The sequence below is a fragment of the Microcaecilia unicolor genome, chromosome 12 (genome assembly GCF_901765095.1).
Source record: "Microcaecilia unicolor chromosome 12, aMicUni1.1, whole genome shotgun sequence".
In the NCBI taxonomy this organism is placed as follows: Eukaryota; Metazoa; Chordata; class Amphibia; order Gymnophiona; family Siphonopidae; genus Microcaecilia; species Microcaecilia unicolor.
In genome coordinates this window covers 1263190-1276634 of record NC_044042.1, presented here as the reverse complement: position 1 = coordinate 1276634, position 13445 = coordinate 1263190, and the positions used below count along the sequence as shown (strand labels likewise).

At 47.1% G+C, this 13445-nt stretch overlaps 1 protein-coding gene across 1 annotated transcript in view; it reads left to right on the top strand.

Annotated features, from left to right (window-relative positions):
* ATXN7L2 (ataxin 7 like 2) overlaps positions 1-779 on the top strand; it is a 31420-nt gene extending 30641 nt beyond the window's left edge. The window contains exon 11 of the mRNA XM_030221890.1: positions 610-779. Within this exon, the coding sequence (XP_030077750.1) occupies positions 610-624 (15 nt within the window). The 3' untranslated portion in view covers positions 625-779. The remainder of the gene's footprint in view (positions 1-609) is intronic.
* The last annotated feature ends 12666 nt before the right edge of the window (positions 780-13445 follow it).

Genomic DNA, 13445 nt, shown 5'->3' with positions numbered 1-13445 from the left:
CAGTGGGAGGTTGCGGCTGCCATTTTGGAATTAGGAATGGTCTGTTAGGCCATTCCCAATTCCAAAATTGCAGCCACCATTGTTCCAACACAGTCAATGGGGGCAGAAGCAACTTGAGATACTCCTGCCCTGAAGACACCAGTAGACCACTGTTACAAGGTAGCTCAGGGAGAGCCTACTGGGGTGGGGGGGAACGTATTTTCTTACAGAGAGGTGGGGGAAGGCTACTGTTTTGGATTTCTGCCAAAAATGGTTTGATTTTGGTACCAAATTCAAAACCGAAATTCGGTCGGCCTCTAGAGGCAGGAAATGTCACATTCACCCTTCCCATAAAACACCTTTCTCTACTCAGTAGGTTAAGTTGTCCCATTTTGTAAAGTGGAGGACAAAAGATGCTTTGTAGAATGTTAGTCCAAGTAGGAAGTTCTGTAGGGTGATGGGGCAGGAGTATTTTGCTTTGGTGTCCCGGCCTCTTCCAGTAGGTGTGGAAAAACTGGAAGTTCAGAGAGAGGTCAATGTTCTGCTTATATGTATTGGTTTGTCAGACTGTCTGCTTTCTAAATCAAGCGCATGGACTGATTCCAGTATTTTCTTTTCTTGTATTTCCAGTCAAAAGCACATTAGCAAGACTGTGTCAGCAGGATTCAGAGGAGACGTTCTATGACCACGGTCCACCTGTCTTCATTGCAGAATTGACTGCTTCTTCTAACCTTTGACTATTTTTCTAACTCATGGAAAACATACCTCAAGACTCTTTGCTGTTCTGTTGCTGCTAATAAAAAAACAAAACAAAACCACTGTGTCTGAAGTGCTGGAAGAGGCTGGGCCATAGCTGTAGCCTTTGTCCTCGTAATGTTTGTAAAGGTGATGAACGTGAGTCAGTCTTGCCTTCTCTCTGCTTCAAAGCGGCAGCCTCTATGCTTGCCAGTATTATGACGTCTTCATATACTTGGTGCTCAGCATTGGTTCAACTAGTAGGAAAATGAGGTTGTCACCTAGGATGCAACAGCAGAAGCAAGAAAGTAGTAAACCAAACTGAAAAAGTTATAAATCTACCATTCCATTACGTACCTTCCCACTATTCCAGAACCTGTGGGATAGTTGTGTCCATTAACCAGCAGTGGAGATAGAGAACTGAAAGCTGAGCTGAGACATATCCTTCTTGGCATCCAGTCCAGCACCTCAGTATTTTCTATCTCCAGCAGGTGGATAGACACACTTTTCAGCCTCTGGTTCTGGGTACTTTGCTCCTTGTCCAGTTGAGAGGCGTATTTTCAAAGCACTTAGCCTTACTTTGTAAGGCTAAGTGCTTTGAAAATGAGCCCCCCTCCACTGTTTGTAGAGTCTGTGAGCTTGTGTGGAGCTTGTGTGGAGCAGCCGGCAGTAAGTCCAACTAAAGTCTGACTCGGAACTGCTTGGAGGGCTGTAAATTCTACTTGGTGCAAGGGAGGGATCCTGACTCATCGCTTGGGACCATGTGGTGCGGCGCTTGTGACAGTTGGGATGAATGGCAACTCCCAAGGAGGCAGTTAAGCGGTTATCAGGGCATTGCAGTGCATGCAAGCCGGGAATCCGGTGGGACGCAGAGGAAACGGTCAGCAGCAGCACATCTTTGGATTTGGTGCAGCATCAAGATATGCCAGGGGATTTGGGCTCTCCGGCAGACCCAGTGCACAGTTTGATGCAAAAGAGTGCAGGAACAGGTGCCATTTTGACACAGCCAACTGGCAGTGAGGAACAACCTCTGATCATACATAGATCATAGCTGCCATTTTACAACCTTTATACCAGGCCTATTGACTGAAGTAGAGACAGTTGGAGTTGCTGCAAGGTGTTTCAGTTTCTCGTCCCACTGCCCCTCCAGCTCCTAAGAGATCTCATTTAGACCTCCAGGAGTGGGCACACGAGGCTCTGCTTCTCCTTCCTTATCTGATGTGGCCTTGGTCTATTCAGAGAAGCCATCATTGAAGGAGCTGCTCTCTCCTAAGGTGGGGGATGACATGAAAGTACTGAGGTTGTTTCATAAAGAGGTGCTCAGTACTCTTATTTCTGAGGCACTGGTGGTGCTTTCCATTGAAGAGCCTGCTGCTTCAGCGTCAGGAGTTCCATCTTCGTTGATCATAAGGGCTTAGAGGTTCTTCTAAGGCCTTCCTGATGCATTCATGGCTCCCCTCTACCTGTTGGTTCCAGAGGAGAAAGAGGAATTTCAGCTTCCCAGGGTGTACTCCCTTGTTAATGGCGGTGACTAAGAAGACCACCTTGCTGGTGGAAGGGGGCATTGCCCTAAAAGACCTACAGGATAAGAAGCTAGAAGACTCGCTGAAACAAGCCTTTGAAGTGGCCTCTTTGGGCCTTCAAGCAACAGTGTGCAGCTCATTTGTGGCAAGAGCAGTGGCATCAGCAATCTGCAACACAAGATGGGTGCCATAATGCCCAGCTGGAAGTGGGGTTGGCCTACTTGTCAGATGCTATTTATGATGTGTTACGACCCACAGTATGTCTTTGGCTGTCACGACATTTTAACAGCTCTGGTTACAGCATTAAAGTCACATCTAGTTAAACTGCCCTTTCGGGGCAAGTGACTATTTGGAGAAGATCTCAGTAACTTAGTGAAAGATCTGGGGGAAACTAAGCTATAGCAGTTGCCGTAGGATAAGCCGAAAGCCTCTTATCGTCCATCTTCAGGGGGCTCTAGATCTTGATTCTGAGACAGATGGTACTGGCCTGGTCATCAGCAATATGGTCAGAAATCTCACTTTCAGGCACACCAGTCTTCCTTTTCTGTGGACAGAAAATCCTCCTGTCAGTCATTTAGGGTGCCCAATGCCTCTTGAGCTTCACAATGATGCAAGGCTGGTCCACTCTTCTTATTTTCTGGTGGGATGACGTCTTCAAGAGTTTCAGGAGGAGTGGGCCAAAATCCTGTCTGACTCCAGTGGGTTCTGGATATTTTTACAGAAGGTTTCAAGTTGGAGGTCTCCCTCCTGGTTGCTCATCTCTTCTTGCAGTCTCCTTGTTGAAAGGGAACCAAGGAAGTTGAGGTTCAAGCCACTGTAGATTCCGTGCTGATGCTCTGGGCCATTGTTCTAGTTCCCTAGGCCAAACAGGGACAAGGCAGATACTCCATCTACTTCATTTTCCCAAGGAAGGAAGGCACTTTTCATCCAGTCTTAGATCTCAAAGGTCTAAACCCCTGCCTCTGAGTGTCCCGCTTTCGCATGGTAAACTATGAGCAGTCATCGCCTTCATTCAAGCAGGAGAATTTCTTACCACCCTTGATCTCAAGGAGGCATACTTGCATATACCAATGTGGCCACTGCATCAGAGGTTTCTACGTTGTGCAGTGCTGGGCTGTCGTATCAAGTTCAGGGCTTTGCCCTTCGGTCTCATAATGGCACTAAGAACGTCTACCAAGATTATGGTGGTGGCCTTTTTTCAGTGCCAGGGAATCAGAGTTCACCGTAACTCAATGACTGGCTCATTCATGCGTCATATTATTTGGACAGTGTGGCAGTAGCAGACAAATTTGTCTATCTCCTTCAGTCATTGGGTTGGGTGATCAGTTTCTTCCTCTTCAACATCAGCAAAATTCGCCCTTTCCTATCTGAGCACACCACACAAACTCTCGTCCAAGCTCTCATTACCTCTCGCCTTGACTACTGCAACTTGCTCCTCACCGGCCTCCCACTTAGCCATCTATCCCCCCTTCAATCCGTCTAGAACGCTGCCGCACGTCTTATATTCCGCCAGAACCGATATACTCACATCACCCCTCTCCTCAAGTCACTTCACTGGCTTCCGATCAGATACCGCATTCAATTCAAGATTCTCCTCCTTACCTACAAATGCACCCGGTCTACTGCTCCTCACTACCTCTCTACCCTCATCTCCCCCTATGTTCCCGCCCGTAACCTCCACTCCCAGGACAAATCCCTCCTTTCAGTTCCCTTCTCCACCACTGCCAACTCCAGGCTCCGTTCATTCTGCCTTGCCTCACCCTATGCCTGGAACAATCTTCCTCAACCCCTAAGCCAAGCCCCCTCCCTACCCATCTTCAAATCTCTGCTTAAAGCTCACCTCTTCAATGCTGCTTTCGGCACCTAACCTTCCGTGAAATATAGTATGCCCTATTAGTCGGACTCTACACTTGTCCTTGACTGGACACTTGTCTCTAGACTGTACACTTGTCTTTTAGATTGTAAGCTCCTTGAGCAGGGACTGTCCTTCTATGTTTGAATTGTACAGCGCTGCGTAACCCTGGTAGCGCTTTAGAAATGTTAAATAGTAGTAGTAGTAGTAGTAGTAGATTAACTCCATCACAGACGCTGGAGTATTTGGGCATTCTATTTGACACAGCAAGGAAGAGAATTTTTCTCACAAAACGCAGGAGGTTGAAGCTGGTTCAACAGATTCGTCTTCTTCTCAGACATGGCAGGCCCAGGGTCGGGGACTGTGTCCAAGTTCTGGGGTCAGTGACAGCAGCGACGGAAGTAGTGCTATGGGCAAGGGCTAATATACAGCCTTTACAGTAGTCTCTTGTCAGCTGTTGGTCACAGATGTACGACCTTCATCTTCCTTGGACACTGGTTGCTAGATGGAGTATGCAGTGATGGTTGTTGCCCAGCAATTTCACCATCGAAACTCCCTTTCCGATAGCACAAAGGCAGACGGTTACAACAGATGCCAGCAAGTTGGGCTGGGGAGCTCATTACAAGTTCCATCTGGCACAGGGCACCTGGAGGAAACAGAAGTCTCAATGGTTGATAAATCACTTTGCACTCAGGGCAGTGAAGAGTGCCATGCGTGACTTTGCTTCTTTTCTGGTGGGAGCCCCAGTCCGAGTTTTCTCCAACAATGCGATGGCTTATATCAACAGGCAAGGTGAGATCTGCAGCCATCCAATGGCAGTGGATGTGGCCTCCCTCATGAGTTAGGTGGAGAAAAATCTTATCTGCTTATCCGCAGTTCACATAGCTGGTGGAATTTCTCAGGAGGCATTCCTTAGACCCGGGAGAATGGAAATTATTCAGCCAAGGTTTTTAGCTGATAGTGGACCAATGGGGTTCTCCATTTCTGGACGTTATGGGGAAGAAACATAATGCCAAAGTGCCCAAGTTCTTCAGCTGTTGGAAAGAACAGGGCCCGATGGGGATCTATGCCTTACTCAGTCGCAGCCCTTTGCCATGGTGGTTCTCTCTTCTCACACACTCCCCGCCCTGTTGGCCGCGGTGGGAGGCGTTGGGTTACTACTCTCGCCCTCCTGTAGTTTCCAACCCCTCCTCCTACCACAGTCTCACTGCTTCTCATCCTTTGAAGCCCACTCCATCCGGCTATTCTACCCACTGCCACTCAGAGTGGCAGTCATCTACCGCCCCCCCCTGATAAATCCTTCTCTTCCTTCCTCACCGACTTCGATGCTTGGCTCTCTGTTTTTCTTGAACCCTCATCTCCGTCCCTCATTCTCGGAGACTTTAACATTCATGCTGATGACCCATCTGACCCTCACGCTTATAAGTTCCTCACCCTAACATCCTCCTTAAACCTCCAGCTGTGCTCTACCACCCCTACTCACCGTGACGGCCATTGTCTTGACCTCATCCTCTCCTCCTCCAGCTCACCCTCCAATTTCCAAGCTTCAGCTCTTCCTCTCTCCGATCACCACCTGATCACATTCACACTTCTTCACCCCCCCCTGCCCCGTCCAACTTTAACCACCACCTCCAGGAATCTCCAGGCCATTGACCCCCCCCCCCCACCTTATCCTCTAGCATCTCTAATCTCCTCCCATCCATCATGTCCTCCGAGACTGTCAACAAAGCGGTCTCCGCTTACAATGCCGCTCTCTCCTCTGCTCTGGACACCCTCGCACCATCCACCTCCCATCCCACAAAGCGTACTATTCCTCAGCCTTGGCTGACCCCTTGCATCCGCTACCTTCGTTCCTGCACCCAATCTGCCGAACGCCTCTGGAGGAAATCCCGCACCCATTCAGATTTCCTTCACTACAAATTCATGCTATCCTCCTTCCACTCCTCCCTATTCCTTGCAAAACAGGACTATTACACCCAATTGACCAACTCTCTCAGCTCCAACCCTCGTCGTCTCTTCGCCACCCTTAACTCTCTTCTCAAGGTGCCCCCCGCTCCCACTCCCCACTCACTCTCTCCTCAATCACTGGCTGATTACTTCCGTGACAAGGTGCAAAAGATCAACCTTGAGTTCACTAACAAGCCATCACCTCCTCTTCACCCACTAACCCTCTCCCTCAACCAACCAACCCAGGCCTCCTTCTCCTCCTTTCCTGAGATCACCGAGGATGAAACCTCCCGCCTTCTTTCCTCCTCGAAATGCATCACCTGTTCCTCTGATCCCATCCCCACCAACCTACTTAGCACCATCGCCCATACTGTCAACCCCTCCATCTGTCGCATCCTTAACCTCTCTCTGTCCACTGCAACTGTCCCTGACACCTTCAAGCACACCGTAGTCACACCTTTCCTCAAAAAACCATCACTTGACCCTACCTGCCCCTCCAACTATCGCCCCATCTCTCTCTTACCCTTCCTCTCCAAAATACTTGAGCGCGCCGTTGCCTCGATTTTCTCTCCTCTCATGCCATCCTCGATCCACTCCAATCCGGCTTTCGCCCTCTCCACTCGACAAACAGCACTCTCTAAAGTCTGCAATGACCTGCTCCTGGCCAAATCCAGAGGCCACTACTCCATCCTCATCCTCCTCGATCTTTCCGCCGCTTTTGACATTGTCAATCACGATTTACTTCTTGCCACTCTGGCCTCATTTGGGTTCCAGGGCTCTGTCCTCTCCTGGTTCTCCTCCTGTCTCTCCCACCGCACCTTCAGGGTATACTCTCATGGATCTTCCTCCACTCCCATCCCGCTGTCTGTTGGAGTACCCCATGGATCTGTCCTTGGACCCCTTCTCTTCTCTATCTACACCTCTTCTCTAGGCTCACTGATCTCATCTCATGGTTTCCAGTATCATCTTTATGCTGATGACACCCAGCTCTGTCTCTCCACACCAGACATCACAGCAGAGACCCAGGCCAAGGTATCGGCCTGCCTATCCGACATTGCTGCCTGGATGTCCAACCGCCACCTGAAGGTGAATCTGTCCAAGACCGAGCTCCTCGTCTTTCCACCTAAACCCACTTCTCCTCTTCCTCCATGGAGGTTCAGGACAAATATATTCCACGTATTAGAAAAAAGGGAAAAAAGACTAAACGTCAGCCGGCGTGGCTAAACAGTAAGATAAAGGAAATCATTAGAGCCAAAAAACAATCCTTCAGAAAGTGGAGAAGAGAACCAACTGAAAGTAACAGGATAGATCATAAGGAATGCCAAGCCAAATGCAAAGCGGAGATAAGGAGGGCAAAAAAGGACTTTGAGAAGAAATTAGCGTTGGAAGCAAAAATACATAGTAAACATTTTTTTAGATACATTAAAAGCAGGAAACCGGCCAAAGAGTCGGTTGGGCCGCTGGACGAAAATGGTGTTAAAGGGGCGATCAAGGAGGACAAAGCCGTAGCGGAGAAATTAAATGAATTCTTTGCTTCGGTCTTCACCGAGGAGGATTTGGGGGGGGACACCGGTGCCGGAAAGAATATTTGAAGCGGGGGAGTCGGAGAAACTAAACAAATTCTCTGTAACCTTGGAGGATGTAATGGGTCAGTTCAGCAAGCTGAAGAGTAGTAAATCACCGGGACCTGATGGTATTCATCCCAGAGTATTAATAGAACTAAAAAATGAACTTGCGGAGCTACTGTTAGAAATATGCAATCTGTCCCTAAAATCGAGTGTAGTACCGGAAGACTGGAGGGTAGCCAATGTTACTCCGATTTTTAAGAAGGGTTCCAGAGGAGATCCGGGAAATTATAGACCGGTGAGTCTGATGTCGGTGCCGGGCAAGATGGTGGAGGCTATTATTAAGAATAAAATTGCAGAGCATATACAAAAACATGGACTGATGAGACAAAGTCAGCACGGATTTAGTGAAGGGAAGTCTTGCCTCACCAATCTAATGCATTTTTTTGAGGGGGTAAGCAAACATGTGGACAATGGGGAGCCGGTTGATATTGTATATCTGGATTTTCAGAAGGCGTTTGACAAAGTGCCGCACGAAAGACTCCTGAAGAAATTGCAGAGTCATGGAATCGGAGGTAGGGTATTATTATGGATTAAGAACTGGTTGAAAGATAGGAAGCAGAGAGTAGGATTGCATGGCCAGTATTCTCAGTGGAGGAGGGTAGTTAGTGGGGTCCCGCAGGGGTCTGTGCTGGGTCCGTTGCTTTTTAATGTATTTATAAATGACCTAGAGATGGGAATAACTAGTGAGGTAATTAAATTCGCCGATGACACAAAATTATTCAGGGTCGTCAAGTCGCAGGAGGAATGTGAACGATTACAGGAGGACCTTGCGAGACTGGGAGAATGGGCGTGCAAGTGGCAGATGAAGTTCAATGTTGACAAGTGCAAAGTGATGCATGTGGGTAAGAGGAACCCGAATTATAGCTACGTCTTGCAAGGTTCCGCGTTAGGAGTTACGGATCAAGAAAGGGATCTGGGTGTCGTCGTCGATGATACGCTGAAACCTTCTGCTCAGTGTGCTGCTGCGGCTAGGAAAGCGAATAGAATGTTGGGTGTTATTAGGAAGGGTATGGAGTCCAGGTGTGCGGATGTTATAATGCCGACCGCACCTGGAGTATTGTGTTCAGTACTGGTCTCCGTATCTCAAAAAAGATATAGTAGAATTGGAAAAGGTACAGCGAAGGGCGACGAAAATGATAGTGGGGATGGGACGACTTTCCTATGAAGAGAGGCTGAGAAGGCTAGGGCTTTTCAGCTTGGAGAAGAGACGGCTGAGGGGAGATATGATAGAAGTGTATAAAATAATGAGTGGAATGGATCGGGTGGATGTGAAGCGACTGTTCACGCTATCCAAAAATACTAGGACTAGAGGGCATGAGTTGAAGCTACAGTGTGGTAAATTTAAAACGAATCTGAGAAAATTTTTCTTCACCCAACGTGTAATTAGACTCTGGAATTCGTTGCCGGAGAACGTGGTACGGGCGGTTAGCTTGACGGAGTTTAAAAAGGGGTTAGATAGATTCCTAAAGGACAAGTCCATAGACCGCTATTAAATGGACTTGGAAAAATTCCGCATTTTTAGGTATAACTTGTCTGGAATGTTTTTACGTTTGGGGAGCGTGCCAGGTGCCCTTGACCTGGATTGGCCACTGTCGGTGACAGGATGCTGGGCTAGATGGACCTTTGGTCTTTCCCAGTATGGCACTACTTATGTACTCCACTCTCTATCTCGGTTGATGGCACCCTCATCCTCCCCGTCTCATCTGCCCGCAACCTCGGAGTCATCTTCGACTCCTCCTTCTCTGCGCATATCCAGCAGACTGCCAAAACCTGTCGCTTCTTCCTCTTCAACAACAAAATTCGCCTTTTCCTCACTGAGCACACCACCCGAACCCTCGTCCACGCCCTCATTACCTCTCGCCTCGACTACTGCAACCTACTCCTCACTGGCCTCCCACTCAGCCATCTATCCCCCCTTCAATCCGTTCAGAACTCTGCCGCACATCTTATATTCCGCCAAAACCGTTATTCTCATATCACCCCTCTCCTCAGGTCACTTCACTGGCTTCCGATCAGATACCGCATACAATTCAAGCTTCTCCTCCTTACTTTCAATGCACTCACTCTGCTGCTCCTCACTACCTCTCTACCCTCATCTCCCCCTACGTTCCTGCCCGTAACCTCCGCTCACATGACAAATCCCTCCTCTCAGTACCCTTCTCCACCACTGCCAACTCCAGGCTCCGCCCATTTTACCTTGCCTCACCCTATGCCTGGAACAATCTTCCTGAACCCCTACGCCAAGCCCCCTCCCTACCCATCTTCAAATCCTTGCTTAAAGCTCACCTCTTCAATGCTGCTTTCGGAACCTAACCTTTCGAACATATAGGCTGCCCCAATCTGCCTGACCTATCAGATTGACTGTACATTTGTCTTTTAGATTGTAAGCTCCTTGAGCAGGGACTGTCCTTCCATGTTAAATTGTACAGCGCTGCGTAACCCTAGTAGCGCTTTAGAAATGTTAAGTAGTAGTAGTACTGTAGGCCCTGGCCAGATATACCTCTACAGTATGTCTTCCCTCCTTGGCCCACGGTAGGCTACATGTTGAAAAAGATCGTATTGCACTGGGGTCGAGTAATTCTCATAGCCCCTGATTGGCCGCGGAGGCTGTGTTACGCAGACCTGATTTGACTGCTCTGTCTTCCACAGATACATGGCCTACTGAAGTAAGGTCCGGTGCTCATGGAGGATCCATACCCTTTTGGTCTTACAGCTTGGCCATTGAAAGGGCTCGGTTGAGATGAAAAGGTTATTCTGATTCAGTCATTTTGGTTCAAAAACGCTCTATGTGAGGGTGTGGAGGACGTTCGAGGGCTGGTATTGTAATTTGAATATTTTTACTGCTTTGTCTACTGCTTATGTTTGACTCATTCTTGCTGTACACCACTTTGAGTGAATTTCTTCAAAAATGTGGTAAATAAATCCTAATAAATAAATAAAAACAGCATTCTTGATAGCCTGTTGCATCGGCACATAGGGTTTCGGAGCTTCAGGTTCTCTCTCGTCGAGACCCCTTTCTCTGCTTTTCAGACGTGGGGGTCTCCCTGTGCTTGGTTTCTGCCTTTCTTCCAAAAGTAGTATCAGCATTTTATCTCAACCAATCTGTGGAGCTTCTGTCCCTTTGCAGAGAGGACAAAGAGGCTCAGTATTCTTTCTTGAAGCTTCTTGATGTGCATAGAGTCCTCATTAGATATATGGAAGTCACAAATGAGTTTCACAAATCAGACAGACTGTGCTTTTAGGAAAACAGAGGCTTGGCCTCATAGCTTCCAAGCCCACAATTGCTAGATGGTTGAAGGAGACTATCGTGTAAGCTTACTTGCTTGCGGGGAAGTGGGATCCTCAGACCTTGTGGGCTCATTCTACGAGGCGTAAAGTGACATCCTGGGCAGAGACTACCTTACTGCCTCCAGTGGATATTTGCAAGGTGGCAGCGTGGTCAACGCTGTATACATTTGCCAAACACTACAGGGTGGACATTGTGGCGTGCTCAGAAACCAGTTTTGGGGCTTCAGTCTTGAGGACGGTGGTTCCAGGATCCCACCTGCTGTAGGAATTGCTTTTATACATTCCACAGGTTCTGGAACCATGAGAAGCTACGTAATGGAAGGAGAAATTAGGTCTTACCTAATAATTTTCTTTCCATTAGTCCTTCCCAATATTCCAGAGGCCTGCTCGAGGTTTTTGACATGTTTAGTCTGTACGAAGTAATGAGCCAAATAACAACTGTTACCTTGCATACTGCTTCCTCTCTACAAGTTGTCCAGAGCTGAGAAAGGTCCACACATGTTTGTTTATCTGCTTAGTGTTAGGTTAGTGAGTTGTTTAAGATGGTTGTGTTTATTTTGAGTATAATCCTTACTGTTTACGTAAGTACTGAGAAGCACCACTGGATGCCAAGAGAGATATGTCTCAGCTCAGTTTTCAGTTCTCTATCTCCACCTTCTGGTTGAAGGACACAACTATCCCACAGGTTCTGGAATAGTGGGAAGTAATGGAAAGAAAATTATCAGGTAAGACCTAATTTATCTTTAATTTTGAAAGATTGATTATTGTAAAGCTGAAGGTGGGTCTAATGTGCCTCATTCCCTTTCCCTAGTGCTGAGGCTAAGAAAGCAAATAGAATGTTAGGTATTATTAGGAAAGAAATGGAAAACAAAATTAAGGATATTATAATGCCTTGTATCGCTCCATGGTGCGACTGCACCTCGAATATTGTGTTCAATTCTGGTCGCCGCATCTCAAAAAACATATAGTGGAATTAGAAACGGTGCAGAGAAGGGTGACGAAAATAATAAAGGGGATGGGACGACTTCCCTATGAGGAAAGGCTAAAGCGGCTAGGGCTCTTCAGCTTGGAGAAAAGGCGGCTGAGGGGAGATATGACAGAGGTCTACAAAATAATGAGTGGAGTTGAACGGGTAGATGTGAAGCGTCTGTTTACGCTTTCCAAAAATACTAGGACTAGGGGGCATGCGATGAAGCTACAATGTAGTAAATTTAAAACGAATCAGAGAAAATGTTTCTTCACTCAACGTGTAATTAAACTCTGGAATTCGTTGCCAGAGAATGTGGTAAAGGCAGTTAGATTAGCAGAGTTTAAAAAAGGTTTGGACGGCTTCCTAAAGGAAAAGTCCATAGACCGTTATTAATTGGACTTGGGGAAAATCTACTATTTCTGGGATAAGCAGTATAAAATGTTTTGTACTTTTTTGGGATCTTGCCAGGTATTTGTGACCTGGATTGGCCACTGTTGGAAACAGGATGCTGGGCTTGATGGACCTTTGGTCTTTCCCAGTATGGCAATACTTAAGTACTTACGACCATTTTACTAGCTGCCCTCTGGACCAACTCCATCCTTTTTATATCTTTTTGAAGGTGCGTCTCCAGAATTGTATACAATATTCTAAATGAGGTCTCACCAGAGTCTTTTACAGGGGCATCATCACCTCCTGTTTCCTACTGGCCATTCCTCTCCCTATACACCCAAGCATCACCTATTGTACCTGTTTGGCCACTTTAAGATCTTCACATACGATCACACCAAAGTCTTGTTCCTCTTTCATGCACAAAAGTTCTTCACCCCATAAACTGTACCGTTCCCTCAGGTGTTTGAAGCCAAAATTCATGACCCTGCATTTTTTAGCATTAAATATTAGCTGCCAAATTCCAGACCATTTCTCTAGCTTCGCCAAGTTCTTCCTCATTTTATCCACACTATCAGGGGTGATTACCCTATTGCAGATTTTTTTATCATCCGCAAAGAGGCAACATTACCAGACAGCCCTTCAGCTGTATCACTTACAAAAATGCTAAAAAGAACTGGCCCAAGAACCGAAACACGCAGCACACCACTGGTAACATCCTTTTCCTTAGAATGAACTCCATTTACCAGAACTTTCTGTCGCCTTCCACTTAACCAGTTCCTAACCCAGTCAGTCAGTTTAGAGCCCATACAGAGAGCACTCAGTTTATTTATTAGTCATATATGTGGATCTGTGTCAAAGGATTTGCTAAAATCTAAATCCACCACATCTAGTGTTCTCCCTTGATCCAATTCTCTGGTCACCCAGTGAAACCATGTTGCCTCAGGCTCTGTAATCCATTGGATTCCAAAACCTTTACTACTTCCGAAGAAGTCATACTTACCGGCCTGTAGTTTCCAACCTCTTCCGCTTTTGTGGAGAGGGACCACATCTGCTCTTCTCCAATCCTCCGGGACTGACTCTCGACTCTAGAGAAGCATTGAAAAGGTTAGTCAGAAGAGGCGCTAGAACTTCCC